The sequence below is a fragment of the Haemaphysalis longicornis genome, unplaced genomic scaffold, assembly GCF_048455015.1.
Source record: "Haemaphysalis longicornis isolate Haplotype H1 unplaced genomic scaffold, Haemaphysalis longicornis Haplotype H1 scaffold_4, whole genome shotgun sequence".
Taxonomy (NCBI): Eukaryota; Metazoa; Arthropoda; class Arachnida; order Ixodida; family Ixodidae; genus Haemaphysalis; species Haemaphysalis longicornis.
This window is the reverse complement of record NW_027526361.1, coordinates 120778277-120796531: the sequence shown is the minus strand read 5'-3', so window position 1 is coordinate 120796531 and position 18255 is coordinate 120778277. Positions and strand designations below refer to the sequence as shown.

The 18255-nt window shown below is 48.4% G+C and overlaps 1 protein-coding gene and 1 non-coding gene across 2 annotated transcripts in view; both read left to right on the top strand.

The window, feature by feature from the left end:
• LOC144179975 (uncharacterized) overlaps positions 1 to 18255 on the top strand; it is a 34130-nt gene that overhangs the window by 12051 nt on the left and 3824 nt on the right. Inside the window, exons 6-9 of the mRNA XM_077708390.1 lie at positions 3372 to 3434; positions 4190 to 4347; positions 9175 to 9254; positions 11120 to 11366. Coding sequence (XP_077564516.1) covers positions 3372 to 3434; positions 4190 to 4347; positions 9175 to 9254; positions 11120 to 11366 — 548 coding nt within the window. The remainder of the gene's footprint in view (positions 1 to 3371; positions 3435 to 4189; positions 4348 to 9174; positions 9255 to 11119; positions 11367 to 18255) is intronic.
• Trnat-cgu (transfer RNA threonine (anticodon CGU)) lies at positions 7680 to 7752 on the top strand. The gene has a single exon. It is a non-coding gene; the product is annotated as a tRNA-Thr (tRNA).

Sequence of the window (18255 nt, the reverse complement as noted above, 5' to 3'; positions counted from 1 at the left end):
AACCAGCGGACAAGGGGGGAGCCATTGTTATACTTGACAGGTCTGAATATTTGGAAGAGGGAATGCGACAACTAAGCGACAGACAATTCTATAATGAGCTACCAAATGACCCCACAAAATTCTATGAAAGTGAAATTCACAACACCCTCAAATCTCTTGTCACGGAAGGTAATATAACTGCCGCGATGGTTAAAATTATGTCACCGGAACATCCTGCCCCTGGTCGATTTTACTTGCTACCTAAAATACATAAGAGCAACCACCCGGGCAGACCCATTGTATCCAGTAACGGGACGGTGACAGAAAAAATTTCAAGCTTCATTAATCACATAATTAAGGACATCCCCCCTACGTTCCCATCCTACATCAAAGATACCAGCCATTTTCTACAGGAAATTGCTGGTATCGTCATCTCCCCAGGGTGTTTTCTGGTGACGCTGGACGTCTGTTCATTGTACACAAATATTCCCCACTCGGAAGGCATCGCAGCGACCGTGGCAGCATTTACTGGCTTAAACAACCCATCAATAGACATAGAGAGCGAAACTCTCGCAACGCTTCTAACCATTGTACTAAATTATAACCACTTCGAATTCAACGAAAAGCACTTCCTTCAGATCAGCGGCACGGCGATGGGAACCAAGATGGCTCCAAATTACGCCAATATTTTTATGGCATCATTGGAAACTCCCTTCATTGAGAAGCAAGAAAAGAAACCACTGTTTTACAGGCGTTTTCTAGATGACATATTCATGATATGGAACCACGACAAAGCGAGCCTTCTCGACTTCATTTCAAAATTTAACTGCCTCCATCAATCAATCAAGTTCACCCACGACATATCTCAAGATACTATCAACTTTTTGGATGTAACCCTTCAGGTACATGGCAACTCCCTCGCGACCACCGTCTACAAAAAACCCACGGATCGCCAACAGTACCTGCATTTTGACAGCAACCACCCACGACATTGCAAAGTTGGAATACCATACTCGCAGGCATACAGATACCGCCGAATCTGTTCCGATGTCCAAGAATTTGACAGAAACTCGCAAAATCTAAAGAACACCCTTCTGAATCAAAATTACCCAGAAAATATAATTGATGACGCAATCAACCGGGCCCGCCAAACAGACCGCCAGTCAGCATTGTCAAAAGCCAATTCACAAAAAACGGAAACACCCCAGACCAACCTGATATTAACATACGGTGCGAACATGCCGCGAGTGAACAACATACTGAGCAAGCATTTCAACATGATCAGACAGAGTGAGCACCTGTCAGCTATCTTCCCCGAACCACCCCGTGTAGTGTATCGTAAAGACAAGAATTTAAGAGATATGCTTGTTAAAGCTAAAATTGGGATCACGAAACAACACTCAGGCTGCCGCCCATGCGGGAAAACGCGCTGCAAAATCTGTCCCCTCATCACCCCAACCGACACGGCAAAATCTAACTTTTCCAAATTTTCCTTCCGAATAAAAGAAAGTCTCGACTGTGATTCCAGTAACGTCGTATACAGACTGCACTGCGAAATGTGTGGCAAGGAGTATATTGGCCAGACCGAGAATGCATTCCGACTCAGATTCAACAACCACAAATCCCACGTCACCTCACAGCCGGATCTACCATTTTCCAAACATATGCGCCTGCCGGACCATTCCATTGAGAATATCAGAATCACTCTCCTGCAGTCCGGCTTCCGCTCTACCCTCGAACGCGAGCAGAGGGAGTCCTACTTTATACATAAATTCCAGGCATTCACCCATGGCATCAATGAGGACCCGGGCCGCCTCTCATTCTTGCGCCAAAAAGCTGCGCCTTAGACGGAAGTATCGGGACCTTGCGGGCAATGGAGGGGGTGAGCGCGGAACCGAGAGCGTGCATACAACTTAAAAAAGAAAGCAAGGAAAAAAGGAAACCCCGCTTTAGGGACGAAGTCAAGCAAAACAAACGGGTAGAACGCCGCCCTATGCGCCCTCCCCTTCCCCGCCCGTTCGGCAACCACCACCAGACTAATCAGTGACCTTGAACAGCTGTGAGCGCGCCCCGCGGGCCCGCCGACGCACAGCGGCCTGAATTATGACCGCCGCACCACTGACAGACAAACGGCCGAAGAATGCGCCGCAAATGAAACCAAATCCCAGTGTGACTTGTTCCGCGGCTCGCTGGCCGCGTAGCAAAGCTTGGCTGCACCACTCGGTTTCGTCGAAGCGGCGCCAAGACGAGAGCTTCTGTAGGTTTAACCAGTAGTAAAACAAAACCGAAAATGGGACAGAAAATTCCGAGTATGCCGCGGGGACCATGCGTCGACTGGGCGGGCCGTGCATGCATGCGGCCTTGGGAGTTTGACCGAATCGAAGATCCATGCCTGTGCCGCCATCTTATGTCCGTCTCCCTTCATCCCCCCCCCCCCTTATTTTTTTTTTTTTTCTGCTGACTACTTTTACACCATTTGCGGAGCGCGCAGGACTCACTCTTGCTTTTTGATCTTGTGTTTGCTTGTGTGCCTCTTGTTACGTGTTTTCGTGCTGCCTTTTCGTCCGTGTTCTTTCCCCTTCCCTCACCTTCCACCTTTCTAGCCAATAGGAATGTCTCACTTGCTCAAACTGTTTGAAACACCCCTCACCCGCGACCTCTCCTGCAGGGATGAGGGAAGTAACCCTCCCTCACACCCTCACAGAAGTTTTTGTATAAAGACGCAATGTGAGAAATTAAAATACAGCCCTGAAGAAGGAGTTTCTAACTCCGAAACTGTTGGCAACAAAAACGGGAAACGTGTCAGTCGACTTCTTTCACTATATATATATATATATATATATATATATATATATATATATATATATATATATATATATATATATATATATATATATATATATATATATATATATATATATATATATATATATCCAAGGAGGCCATTATTTCCCTCTGAACCCGAACAAAACACCCCACCACCAATTTTAAAGCCGTACAGTATGGCGGCATTACACTTAATGTGTTTTTTTTTTTCTGCGTTGGCTTGCCTTGCTACTCCTCATCCTATCCGTTGTCATAAACTGTCCCCACAAATTACCCTTACACCGACAATAAAGTGCAATTAACAGCCAGCGTTGCAATAGTCTACTTGAGCTGTTGACGCTGTTTTGCAGCCTTCATGCCACCATAGAGAGTTTTTTGGGTGGAACATCCTTTAAAGGCAGGCTTCAATGACGATGACAGGGGCGCGGACATGAACAACGGACGTCCACTCTATAACACCACTGCTGAAAAGCATTATGCCTAAGACAAACCATTTAAGCGCTGTAAGTTAAGTTCCGTTTAAGAACAGATAACAATTGCGCCTCCTTCTTTTTCGTTGCTTTCAGCAAACTAAACCCGCTGAGGTACGGAATGCGCTACAGGGCTCCCAATTTCATCGAAGTACAAAGGTTGGTACTTTTCTAAACCAGTGCCGGTTTACCATTGTCAAATTATTTCAAGGAACAACTCTGCAGGCTTGTCTAACGTGGACTGTACGCTTCGTGCTCGCAAATCACTGCCACTCCGAGCATTAATAACTCCGCAATACTATTCTCAACTTTTTCAAAAATCCGATATGCTTTTGTAAGGTTGTAAGCGAGCACATATACTACTCGGAATGGGAAGCCACAAAGTACTCTAGCCAAATATTTCTGCATTGGGCAGATAACTTCGAAACTTATTCTAAATACCTTTCTTTTCTTTTCGGTCTGCCCCTTCTTTGCGCGTTTGAGTGACGTCACTCCGACAATATTACGGTTATTGGCCGCCTTCCTTTTGATTGCAGGCGCAATGAACGCGTTCGCTAGCCACTTTAAAGAGTTTCATAAACCTTGCTGTTGGGAGAGTTGGTTGGTAATTTCTTGTACAAGAACGCAAAAAATACACACGAAGACGAATAGGCAGGACGAGTACTTTAAAGAACACTGCAATAAAGGCAAGGCAGAACCTGAAACTCGTATTGGCTGCGATGAGCAAATCACGCAGTGCAGCTCTGTGCTGGCGACAACTATATTTCGCACCGCTTTCAGGCACGAAGGAAAGAGTGAAGGCGTTTATCAAAAGTGTTGCAGGGTCTATTTTAAAGCATAAAAATAGCGGCATATATGTGTGTACGGCACCTTTTCGCGTCCCGTACTATTGACGCATAATGTGATCGCCGCAGGATCTCGTGCGTGTTCGACTGGTTCCCGGAGTGGCTGCTGCGCAGCGACCGCAGCTGCCGTGGTTCCAGGGAGTCTCTGGCCGAGAGTCTGGCGTCCGAGATCTCCGGTAAAGAGGACCCCACACTTGATATGATCGATGCCTTCCGCCGAAGCGAGGGTAACTCATAACGCCCACCGCAGACTACCTCCTCTCGCCACGCCCTTGTACCGCCGTGATTATAGCTTGTAGTTAACGGTTAACCATGCCGAAATTCTGAGTGAAAGGAAATTTCCTCGTTTTTACTTTTTACTTGGACAATTTCCTGAGTAAACTCTGCTACCCGTCGCGGTGGCTCAGTGGCTAAGGCGTTGCGATGCTGAGTCCCAGGACGTGGGTTCAAACCCAGCCGCGGTGACTGTTTTCGGTGCCATGATCCTCAAGTGGTCAATATCAGGTGTAACTTCGGCGCGTTAAACCACACAAGCAAGAGTACGCTCAGCTGCTTTATTTTTCCGGATTTTGTACAATCCAGGCGCCACCAGCTATGACTTTGCATGCGCAAAATATTCACAACCAGTAAGTGCACAAATGTACACTAACAGGGAAATCTTTTGCCCTATTTTGCGGCAAAAGCAGCCGCCATTTTTAAGCTGTTACGTAACATTACGTCACTTTTACGCAGCCTGAAGTTGCCAATGTGGGACGTGATCGTTCCCGCCAACTGTTTAAATTACGTCACGCCTTCTCCGCCAATCACAGAGAGGGCGTTTATTATAAGCAATGTTGTTGTTGAATAGCAAAGACAGACCTACGTTGTCATGTCCGGTGCATTGACTAGTTTGTCATCCTGGCCAAGAATTACACGCTTTCAGTAAAGAGAAATAAGGCAAACTTTAGAACTCGTGCCCGTAAACGTCATGAAACGTCAAAATGACGAAGGCACACACAACCGCTTTGTCCTTAGAAACCCCTGTTTAAGTTTTGTTGCCGTTTGTTCACGGGGGTAGATGGCATCGAGAGTAAAATTTGAACCCAAGGTAGCGCCGTATGGAAAGTTTGGCGAAAATAGTGCCCTGTTTGCTGCGCGCTCTGCAAAGGCGCACAGCGGTTTCACTTCGGCCGCTGCTGCTGCTGATTTGTTTACCCCAGCAGCAGTGATGACTCCAGCAACGATTTGGATTTTTCAGATTTTAGTTCTGATGAAGGCTCTCCCTGACTCACACCTCGGCAAGCGCTGTCAAGGAAGGTTCGTTTTTGACTTCACGCTGTAGTAATAAACAAAACGTGCCTAAAATCTAACGGCTGCGGCATTACTTTCATGTGCAGGGTCTGGACAACGTGCGCGGCGGGTAAAGTACTAGGGAGATTGTGAAACCTTGAGGTTAGGTTCCCCGGTGGAGACGTATGCAATTTCTTTTATCCGTCATTTTTATTGTTGGAATCAACCCAAGGGACAAAGACCAACGTGCGAAGAAGAGCGACCTCGTCGATCACAATGACTTTAATGGCGATTGCGAGCCACCCGCGTGATGATCGTCACCGATGATAATGATGTCATCGGCGCAGCACCGATGATGACACGAAAGTTTCCGCATTTATTGAAGCCCGCAGGTTCTCGGAAAGGCTAAGGCGACAACACACACAAAAAAAAAATGGGAACAACGACAACAAGACCTCCGAAGGAGGACGGCGGGAATTGGCCATTGTTGCAGTCGTTGTAACATCCTTTATTAATCCAGGGAAGATCATGCGACCGACAGGGAAGGCAGGGAGGAGTAGCCATGAAAGCCGTAGAACAGACAACCGCAGTCAGCAGAACCAGGCGTGGCTAGGGTTGGTTTTTAAAATCTGACACTGCTCTTCAGTATTCTCTTCAGTATTCTTATCATACCATGAGAATGCATGCTGTCATGTGAAAGCGATTAGTCCCGTTACATGCTTGTAATCCTACGAGGATGAAATGTTTCATTACGGTGACCGGCGAGTCACGTTCCAGGACTTGTTTGAAAGTGGCTTCAGTGCCAGTTGTCACGTGACCGTCGGTGTGAATACGTCATTCAGTATGGACGATGTCGACGTACTGGATGTCGTGGTAATAAAGTTCAAAGTATGACTGCACATTTCCTTTACCCCGTTAGCCCCATCGAGTTCCAAACTGCGAGTGAAAGCCGACTAAGCCCGGAGTTTTCATTATCAGGTACGCAGAGGCCTTCGGAGAATGATATAGGCTGGCAATTCTCTTCCGTGACTGGTCAATTCGTTTCTCGGCTTGACTGCCAGACACACCGAGCACTTCCCGAGATACCATGCGGTGTCCGTTTCTGCGATGGTATTGTTTGGCTATGGCGCGTCCGGTCCGAAGGAAGCCATCGAACTTCACCTCCATTCTGGGACTGCTATGTCGAAGGGGCACCGTGTTTAAAGCGCAGCTTTCCGCGTCTGACTGATGGCGTATTTCGCGTCGGAAACGTACAACAGGAAACCCAACTTTCTCTGACGACGATGATGATGATCGTGGGTGAAGTGAAAGAAAAAAAAAACGCTTCACGTTGTCGGAATCGAATCGGGGACCCTGGCGTTATAAAGGCGACGTCCATCCAATTGCGCCATTTTGGCACGGTGGAAGTGGTTTGGATTTATAGACGGGTGCACGGACGTGCAATGATTAGACACAAAAATCATGCACCCCTCCGTCTAAAGACGACGGTAGTCGAACGCAAAGCTTCCTTCGTGCGAAATCAAATGGCAAAGGGTCAAAGTCAAAGACGCTGCGGTCAAACGTCCAAACTACTTGCGAGTCGAACCTCAACGAGTCAAAGTGCGAACCGTCTGCGAGTCGAAGCCCAAAATCACACCGTTACCAACGAATCCTCAACGAGAAAGATTCGCGGTCAACCATCGTCGTCTTTAGACCGAGGGGAGCATGATTTTTCTTAGTTGTGGCGAGAAAATCTCTATCTGAGGCTTGTGCGACAGTCTTGATGCATGACTGCCGGTGTCCAATTGGCAAAATGGGGCGTACGGGGGCATATTGATCTTTTGATACTCCAAGTGCGCAAAGTTTACCCGGCCGGAGCTTATCGGAGTTGGCAGAGAATATAACCACTGTACCGCATATAGTGATTTTAATTTATCTAAACGCGGTGCTCGAATACTTGAATAATTTCGTTGTAAATTACACACGGTAATTCGGTATGCCTTAAAGCTTTGGTAAGCAACCCCTCATATGCTCTAATACAATGTTTGGAACTAATCGCATAATTTTCCTTCATAATTTTCTATGCATAGCGAGGGCCTCTGTTCTGGCAGTCTTGGTGCCATAGGTAGCTTAAGAGGGTTCAACGCTGGCCGACCACTCTCGACATGTCGTAGACGCTCAAGTCACGGCCCGGGGTTAAAAAGAAGGTCCCCTTCACACCTAGAAGTCCGAGTGGCGCTGGCTACCACCCCAAGCGCAGGAAACGAATACATTAACATAAATACCCCATAAAGTGGAGGGGAAAACAGCCCCGCCGGTAGCGTAGTGGTCATCGCACCAGACGCGTATTCTGGAGGTCGTGGGTTCGGATCCCACCCGGCGGGCATTTTTCTCCACTTCCTTTCTTTGTTAAAAATTCTTAATCTGTTTCAATGACTTGACGCACTCTCCCCTTTCCTTTCCGAGGCATTCTTTACTGCCAACCCTTATTTCTGTCGTAATTCAACGAGCCCCTCATTTTCCATTCTTATTCGATATATATATATATATATATATATATATATATATATATATATATATATATATAGTGTGTGTGTGTGTGTGTGTGTGTGTAGCGAATCAGAATAGGAAATGAGGGGCTCGTTGAAACGAGACAGAAATAAGAATTGGCAGTCAAGACAACCTCGGAAAGCAAAGGGGATGATGTAGTACGTCAAGATAAAGAATTTGGAAAATAAGAAAGTGGAGAAAAAATGCCCGCCAGGTTGGATCCGAACCCACGACCTCGCTACATGCATAGCGAGGGCCTCTGTTCTGGCAGTCTTGGTGCCAAGGTTAGCTTAAGAGGGTTCAACGCTGGTCGACCACTCTCGACATGTTGTAGACGCTCGAGTCACGGCCCGGGGGTTAAAAAGAAGGTCCCCTTCACCCCGAGTAGTACGAGTGGCGCTGGCTACCACCCCCAAGCGCAGGAAACAAAAACACGTGAACATAAATACCCCAGAAAGTGGAGGCTAAAGTATTCCCGCCGGTAGCGTAGTGGTTATCGCACCAGACCGGTATTCTGGAGGTCGTGGGTTCGGATCCCACCTGGCGGGCATTTTTTCTCTACTTAAGCTTGTTTGCCAAATTCTTTATCTTGACGTACTACATCATCCCCTTTGCTTTCCGAGGTTGTCTTGCTTGACTGCCAATTCTTATTTCTGTCCTATATATATATATATATATATATATATATATATATATATATATATATATATATATATATATATATATATATATATATATATATATTCTTATTAGGTTCAAATGAAATAACAGCAATATATATATATATATATATTGCTGTCATTTCATTTGAACCTTCCCCGCGTCTACTCCTGTACCATCATCCATTGCGGAATTTGGTACTTGCCCTCCCCTTATGTAATACCCCGCGAGGGGCCCTCAAGGGTACAATAAATGATGATGATGATGATGACGACAACGACGACGACGACTGGTATGAAAATACAGTTTACCCGAATGAAATGTCCTAATTACTAACGAGTAAAGTAAATAAAGCCCACGAATCACAACAACTTACCCACATTAATTGCAATCTAGTATAGTTGCCATTGGCTTCTGTGCAAAAAGAAACATATCAGCATTGTCCCCGTTCTCCACCATAACACCTCTCTCCCGGTTTCGCACATTTCCTCCTCGGAAGCTACATTGTTTTACATTCTTTCGCATTTGGTGCATTCGCATAGCACTACAGACAGCATGCGCAGGGGACCCACTGATTGTCAACTGATTCCCCCCAGGCACAAACCAGTGCTGCCTGACTCGGCACTTCGTCGTGTTCGAGCTGTGCTACGCTGGAAAGCCGCTGTCCCGAATAACGGTGAGTCTCTCGCAGGCGGCGCTCGCCGCCTCCGTTTGTTTTGTGGGAAGAGTTTTGTGGGGAAGTATTCACAAAATGATGGGGTATGCGTGGTCTGCGGAAAAGAAACGGAAACTATGCGGCACATAGTGTTAGAATGTGAGGGTATCCATCCAAAGCTACATGAAGGGAATATTGGGCTTCCAGAAGCCCTAGGATTTAAGGGTATCAGAGAGGAAGTTAACTTCAAGGCTGTCGAGGGGACGAAAAGAAGATTAGAATGCTGGTGGACGAAAAGCAGAGAGGGGAATATTGCCTAGGACAGTTACCACCTGTAACAGGGAAAAGAAAGTATTTCGGGCCTAATAAGCGTTAGTGCCTGCCCTAAGCAGCGCTAGTATTAAACCAAGAGTGTAAAACATGGTTATATTAGTCCTTTTTGGTAAGATGACATGTCATCACCCCGCTTCAAAAGGGAAACCAAAGGAATCATCATCATCATCATCATCATCATGTTGCTCAAGCGTCCCCGTCCTCTAGCTACCCCGACCTTTCATTTACTTAGCGCAGGGGTCGTCAACCTTTTAAGACGGAGTGCCGATCGAAATGCATGAAGCCGGCGGCAAATCAAGGGGGGGGGGGGGGCTGTGCAGGCAAATTCACTTCACAATCACGCACAAAACTGGAATAGAAATCACGTTCATTTTGAAGTTTTTCTGAAGCTTGCTCCCCTTCTCTGGACCTGTGCAAAGAAAAGAAGTGAAGACGTTATCTTTCTTTGTTCCGGTCTAACCCCATTTGAGGTCAATGCTGCCATGTCGGCCTCAGGGGCCCCAGGCAGATTTATACATGCCCCCTTCCCAATACCCCCGTTCAGACGGATTTCGGCACCGCCTCCAACAAAAAATTCCGCAACAACGAGCACCCTGCCCAGGGGTCCATACACACACCCCTCCAACCGCACCCCCCCCCCCCTGCAGGAGGATTTCAACATCCCCCAAACTGGAAATTGTGGGTAAACCCCTGGCCGAAGGTTTCCGAACGCCGATTTAGCGGAATTGGTTTCTTCTGCGTGAATGAGCGTGCGTGTGCGTGCGACCGACTTGGGGTATATCAGCTTTGTCGGCTTTATTCTTTGAATCAGCTAAACTCAAACTCCCTGGACAACTTTTTAGTACGTGCACGACATACGACATCGGAAAAAGCAAATTGAATGCTGATGAACCTCTGAGAATTTGCCCTGTTCAACTTTTATTTATGGAGCCCGCAATCTCGCAAGAAGGCCTACTAAGATCGCGACCCGTTGTAATTCGAATGCCGGGGCCTCCTAGGACTAACTTTAAGGAATTTGCGTTGGTAAACGCATCGTCCTCCAGAAAGATTTCGTGTAAGAGACAGGCACTTTGAGGGAACTCCCGCGTTCCATGGATTAACGCGACGGGAGAACCAGACAAGGCAATGCCATCCGATTCTCCGAAAGTGTCGCGAATGCCCAGAGACGTTGCTAATAAGGTTGAAGAGGTTGAATTACGTGTCGCTGTAGACCTGTAAAGATTTCTCTAAAACAATCAGCGCCATGTCATCCACTGGTTGGTCATTGCTTGCGGGTAACAAGATATTTCCAATTGTCAGAGACTCGATGACTCTCTAGCTTGCCTGATTGCGAAACCCTCGTTCAGGTGACAGACGGGGCAATTTTAGCGTTCAGCTTTTATACCTTCGTCTATGAAAAACTATAGCCCCTGAACACATCCTTGATGATTTCTATTTTGGCGCGGCCTCGTCCCAATTCTCAAGGCTTAGCGGCCTCTTCAAAGTTTCAGCAGTGTATATCGTTCCGTGCGCTCTTTCAGCTCAAAACACGCACTGGCTCGTGTTCCACGCAGCTCCGCAGCGCCGTGCAGGGCCGCAGCCTGGTGCAGCAGGCCTCGTGTTGCCTGGTGGTGGCCGAGCGGGCCGTGGGCCTGAGGGTCCTCAGCGTGGACTCTGACAAGCTGCTCGTGCTCGCCACGGACGCCGCCACGATCGAGTACCGCGTCCCCGGCCGGCCGCCCCTGTCCGTCGAGTGCGCTGGACTCAAGGCACATATCGCCGGATGCGTGTCTTTCGCCTTCCGCAGCGACGAGGCGCCAGGCACGCCTCTTTTCTTTTCTTCTAATACCTCCAAAAAGAGCAACATTAGGTTTTTCCCTCCATAAGCGTAATGACAAGTCGCTATATCGCCATTATCACCAGCACTGTCCATCAATCCAGCAGCAACCTTCAGGCTAATCGACCAGCATTACTGCCAAACCCGGGCCAAGCTTTTACTTTCGTGCTTAAAAACAGAATCGGAATTAAGTTTTGATGAAGATCCCGAGAGCTGCCCTCCACCTCAAATGTAGAAAAATCTAGTACGCGCAAGGTTATGACGTTAAGAAGGGAGATGGTAACCTGCAGCTAACCTTCCCAAGTGCAGTTTGTGAACCATTCTTTGCAGGTCTTCTCCCGATACACTGGACGATACTACATCATCTGCACATATCAAGCCGCTCAAACTTTCTCATTGTCCTCTTGTCCGTGACTTTTCCCTATCATGCTTCCCAAGTACAGCCTCTAGACATGCTGTAAATAATTTTATTAGGATGGAGTCTCCTTGTCTGACGCCCTCCCATTAATTTGAGAACTTTCCACTTTTTTTTATGAACGGCTGTACTGGCCTTGTATACATGTTCCTTACGTATACTATCCCTGATATCTCAATGCTACCGTCACTGCAGCGGTTTCTACAGAATCAAGCGCCTCTTTCCGTATTGTGTAAATTACATGTAAAGAGGTTTATACACTCCGCAGATAACACTCCATACACTCCATAGCCTCACATGCACGGACTCGACGAGGGAGAGTTCCTTTGAGATACTTCGACTTAACCCATTCGTGTAAAAGTTGAGCGGGTGATTCGAAAGGCTGCCAGCCCGGGGCGAGTCCATTCGATCCCTTCGACTAACTCGTTGGACTGAACCGACGGGACGCGGGGAGCTGAATAGGACCCCCCGTGAGCCCTCAGTCGGCATTTGCTCGCCTCTCACCTCGATTCTTTCTTTGGATGGAATTCATATATACGTGGGAGGGTCGGCATCAGCTGAGCCCGCCCGTCAACTCAACCCGCTCGTCAAGACTATGTATACGGGGCCCATACCAGGATGACGGCATGAATGGGATGCATTGTTGAGATTCAGTGTCTCTTCCATCCAGACTCTTCCCTGCATCGTTCGAAATTTACGGTGTCATCTATGCGACTGGCTTATCAACGTGGTAAACAACTCGTATACAGCAGTAGGGTAATACCTTTGATGCCCTGAGGCATTCTAAGAATAATCTTGCAGGCTTTCCTAATGCCTCACCACCGTCCATTGGGAGATCAGCGGCTATTCCGTTGTCGCCTGTAGCTTTCCCTCTCTTTCCCCTCGCCGCCTTTGTACTTCGTCTTCTAGGGGTATACGTTTGATGCCCTGAGGCATTCTAAGAATAATCTTGCAGGCTTTACTAATGCCTCACCACCGTCCATTGGGAGATCAGCGGCTATTCTGTTGTCGCCTGTAGCTTTCCCTCTCTTTCCCCTCGGCGCCTTTGTACTTCGTCTTCTAGGGGTATATGTTTGATGCCCTGAGCATTCTAGGAATAATCTTGCAGGCTTTCCTAATGCCTCACCACCGTCCATTGGGAGATCAGCGGCTATTCTGTTGTCGCCTGTAGCTTTCCCTCTCTTTGCCCTCGGCGCCTTTGTACTTCGTCTTCTAGGGGTATACGTTTGATGCCCTGAGGCATTCTAAGAATAATCTTGCAGGCTTTCCTAATGCCTCACCACCGTCCATTGGGAGATCAGCGGCTATTCTGTTGTCGCCTGTAGCTTTCCCTCTCTTTCCCCTCGCCGCCTTTGTACTTCGTCTTCTAGGGGTATACGTTTGATGCCCTGAGGCATTCTAAGAATAATCTTGCAGGCTTTACTAATGCCTCACCACCGTTCATTGGGAGATCAGCGGCTATTCCGTTGTCGCCTGTAGCTTTCCCTCCCTTTCCCCTCGGCGCCTTTGTACTTCGTCTTCTAGGGGTATACGTTTGATGCCCTGAGGCATTCTAAGAATAATCTTGCAGGCTTTCCTAATGCCTCACCACCGTCCATTGGGAGATCAGCGGCTATTCCGTTGTCGCCTGTAGCTTTCCCTCTCTTTCCCCTCGGCGCCTTTGCACTTCGTCTTCTAGGGGTATATGTTTGATGCCCTGAGGCATTCTAAGAATAATCTTGCAGGCTTTCCTAATGCCTCACCACCGTCCATAGGGAGATCAGCGGCTATTCTGTTGTCGCCTGTAGCTTTCCCTCTCTTTCCCCTCGGCGCCTTTGTACTTCGTCTTCTAGGGGTATATGTTTGATGCCCTGAGCATTCTAGGAATAATCTTGCAGGCTTTCTTAATGCCTCACCACCGTCCATTGGGAGATCAGCGGCTATTCTGTTGTCGCCTGTAGCTTTCCCTCTCTTTGCCCTCGGCGCCTTTGTACTTCGTCTTCTAGGGGTATACGTTTGATGCCCTGAGGCATTCTAAGAATAATCTTGCAGGCTTTCCTAATGCCTCACCACCGTCCATTGGGAGATCAGCGGCTAATCTGTTGTCGCCTGTAGCTTTCCCTCTCTTTCCCCTCGGCGCCTTTGTACTTCGTCTTCTAGGGGTATACGTTTGGTGCCCTGAGGCATTCTAAGAATAATCTTGCAGGCTTTCCTAATGCCTCACCACCGTCCATTGGGAGATCAGCGGCTATTCCATTGTCGCCTGTAGCTTTTCCTCTCTTTCCCCTCGGCGCCTTTGCACTTCGTCTTCTAGGGGTATATGTTTGATGCCCTGAGGCATTCTAAGAATAATCTTGCAGGCTTTCCTAATGCCTCACCACCGTCCATAGGGAGATCAGCGGCTATTCTGTTGTCGCCTGTAGCTTTCCCTCTCTTTCCCCTCGGCGCCTTTGTACTTCGTCTTCTAGGGGTATATGTTTGATGCCCTGAGCATTCTAGGAATAATCTTGCAGGCTTTCCTAATGCCTCACCACCGTCCATTGGGAGATCAGCGCCTATTCTGTTGTCGCCTGTAGCTTTCCCTCTCTTTGCCCTCGGCGCCTTTGTACTTCGTCTTCTAGGGGTATACGTTTGATGCCCTGAGGCATTCTAAGAATAATCTTGCAGGCTTTCCTAATCCCTCACCACCGTCCATTGGGAGATCAGCGGCTATTCCGTTGTCGCCTGTAGCTTTTCCTCTCTTTCCCCTCGGCGCCTTTGTACTTCGTCTTCTAGGGGTATACGTTTGATGCCCTGAGGCATTCTAAGAATAATCTTGCAGGCTTTCCTGATGCCTCACTACCGTCCATTGGGAGATCAGCGGCTATTCCGTTGTCGCCTGTAGCTTTCCCTCTCTTTCCCCTCGGCGCCTTTGTACTTCGTCTTCTAGGGGTATACGTTTGATGCCCTGAGGCATACTAAGAATAATCTTGCAGGCTTTCCTAATGCCTCACCACCGTCCATTGGGAGATCAGCGGCTATTCCGTTGTCGCCTGTAGCTTTCCCTCTCTTTCCCCTCGGCGCCTTTGTACTTCGTCTTCTAGGGGTATACGTTTGATGCCCTGAGGCATTCTAAGAATAATCTTGCAGGCTTTCCTAATGCCTCACCACCGTCCATTGGGAGATCAGCGGCTAATCTGTTGTCGCCTGTAGCTTTCCCTCTCTTTCCCCTCGGCGCCTTTGTACTTCGTCTTCTAGGGGTATACGTTTGGTGCCCTGAGGCATTCTAAGAATAATCTTGCAGGCTTTCCTAATGCCTCACCACCGTCCATTGCGAGATCAGCGGCTATTCTGTTGTCGCCCGTAGCTTTCCCTCTCTTTCCCCTCGGCGCCTTTGTACTTCGTCTTCTAGGGGTATACGTTTGATGCCCTGAGGCATTCTAAGAATAATCTTGCAGGCTTTCCTAATGCCTCACCACCGTCCATTGGGAGATCAGCGGCTATTCTGTTGTTGCCTGTAGCTTTCCCTCTCTTTCCCCTCGGCGCCTTTGTACTTCGTCTTCTAGGGGTATACGTTTGATGCCCTGAGGCATTCTAAGAATAATCTTGCAGGCTTTCCTAATGCCTCACCACCGTCCATTGGGAGATCAGCGGCTATTCTGTTGTCGCCTGTAGCTTTCCCTCTCTTTGCCCTCGGCGCCTTTGTACTTCGTCTTCTAGGGGTATGCGTTTGATGCCCTGAGGCATTCTAAGAATAATCTTGCAGGCTTTCCTAATGCCTCACCACCGTCCATTGGGAGATCAGCGGCTAATCTGTTGTCGCCTGTAGCTTTCCCTCTCTTTCCCCTCGGCGCCTTTGTACTTCGTCTTCTAGGGGTATACGTTTGGTGCCCTCAGGCATTCTAAGAATAATCTTGCAGGCTTTCCTAATGCCTCACCACCGTCCATAGGGAGATCAGCGGCTATTCTGTTGTCGCCTGTAGCTTTCCCTCTCTTTCCCCTCGGCGCCTTTGTACTTCGTCTTCTAGGGGTATATGTTTGATGCCCTGAGCATTCTAGGAATAATCTTGCAGGCTTTCCTAATGCCTCACCACCGTCCATTGGGAGATCAGCGGCTATTCTGTTGTCGCCTGTAGCTTTCCCTCTCTTTGCCCTCGGCGCCTTTGTACTTCGTCTTCTAGGGGTATGCGTTTGATGCCCTGAGGCATTCTAAGAATAATCTTGCAGGCTTTCCTAATGCCTCACCACCGTCCATTGGGAGATCAGCGGCTAATCTGTTGTCGCCTGTAGCTTTCCCTCTCTTTCCCCTCGGCGCCTTTGTACTTCGTCTTCTAGGGGTATACGTTTGGTGCCCTGAGGCATTCTAAGAATAATCTTGCAGGCTTTCCTAATGCCTCACCACCGTCCATTGGGAGATCAGCGGCTATTCCATTGTCGCCTGTAGCTTTTCCTCTCTTTCCCCTCGGCGCCTTTGCACTTCGTCTTCTAGGGGTATATGTTTGATGCCCTGAGGCATTCTAAGAATAATCTTGCAGGCTTTCCTAATGCCTCACCACCGTCCATAGGGAGATCAGCGGCTATTCTGTTGTCGCCTGTAGCTTTCCCTCTCTTTCCCCTCGGCGCCTTTGTACTTCGTCTTCTAGGGGTATATGTTTGATGCCCTGAGCATTCTAGGAATAATCTTGCAGGCTTTCCTAATGCCTCACCACCGTCCATTGGGAGATCAGCGGCTATTCTGTTGTCGCCTAAAGCTTTCCCTCTCTTTGCCCTCGGCGCCTTTGTACTTCGTCTTCTAGGGGTATACGTTTGATGCCCTGAGGCATTCTAAGAATAATCTTGCAGGCTTTCCTAATCCCTCACCACCGTCCATTGGGAGATCAGCGGCTATTCCGTTGTCGCCTGTAGCTTTTCCTCTCTTTCCCCTCGGCGCCTTTGTACTTCGTCTTCTAGGGGTATACGTTTGATGCCCTGAGGCATTCTAAGAATAATCTTGCAGGCTTTCCTAATGCCTCACCACCGTGCTTTGAGAGATCAGCGGCTATTCTGTTGTCGCCTGTAGCTTTCCCTCTCTTTCCCCTCGGCGCCTTTGTACTTCGTCTTCTAGGGGTATACGTTTGATGCCCTGAGGCTTTCTAGAAATAATCTTGCAGGCTTTCCCAATGCCTCACCACCGTCCATTGGGAGATCAGCGGCTATTCCGTTGTCGCCTCTAGCTTTCCCTCTCTTTCCCCTGGGCGCCTTTGCACTTCGTCTTCTAGGGGTATACGTTTGATGCCCTGAGGCATACTAAGAATAATCTTGCAGGCTTTCCTAATGCCTCACCACCGTCCATTGGGAGATCAGCAGCTATTCCGTTGTCGCCTGTAGCTTTCCCTCTCTGTCCCTTGGGCGCCTTTGCACTTCGTCTTCTAGGGGTATACGTTTGATGCCCTGAGACATTCTAAGAATAACCTTGCAGGCTGTCCTAATGCGTCACCACCGTCCATTGGGATATCAGCGGCTAATCTGTTGTCGCCTGTAGCTTTCCCTCTCTTTCCCCTCGGCGCCTTTGTACTTCGTCTTCTAGGGGTATACGTTTGGTGCCCTGAGGCATTCTAAGAATAATCTTGCAGGCTTTCCTAATGCCTCACCACCGTCCATTGGGAGATCAGCGGCTATTCCATTGTCGCCTGTAGCTTTTCCTCTCTTTCCCCTCGGCGCCTTTGCACTTCGTCTTCTAGGGGTATATGTTTGATGCCCTGAGGCATTCTAAGAATAATCTTGCAGACTTTCCTAATGCCTCACCACCGTCCATATGGAGATCAGCGGCTATTCTGTTGTCGCCTGTAGCTTTCCCTCTCTTTCCCCTCGGCGCCTTTGTACTTCGTCTTCTAGGGGTATATGTTTGATGCCCTGAGCATTCTAGGAATAATCTTGCAGGCTTTCCTAATGCCTCACCACCGTCCATTGGGAGATCAGCGGCTATTCTGTTGTCGCCTGTAGCTTTCCCTCTCTTTCCCCTCGGCGCCTTTGTACTTCGTCTTCTAGGGGTATACGTTTGATGCCCTGAGGCATTCTAAGAATAATCTTGCAGGCTTTCCTAATCCCTCACCACCGTCCATTGGGAGATCAGCGGCTGTTCCGTTGTCGCCTCTAGCTTTCCCTCTCTTTCCCCTGGGCGCCTTTGTACTTCGTCTTCTAGGGGTATACGTTTGATGCCCTGAGGCATACTAAGAATAATCTTGCAGGCTTTCCTAATGCCTCACCACCGTCCATTGGGAGATCAGCAGCTATTCCGTTGTCGCCTGTAGCTTTCCCTCTCTGTCCCTTGGGCGCCTTTGCACTTCGTCTTCTAAGGGTATACGTTTGATGCCCTGAGACATTCTAAGAATAATCTTGCAGGCTGTCCTAATGCGTCACCACCGTCCCTTGGGAGATCAGCGGCTATTCTGTTGTCGCCTGTAGCTTCCCTCTCTTTCCCCTCGGCGCCTTTGTACTTCGTCTTCTAGGGGTATACGTTT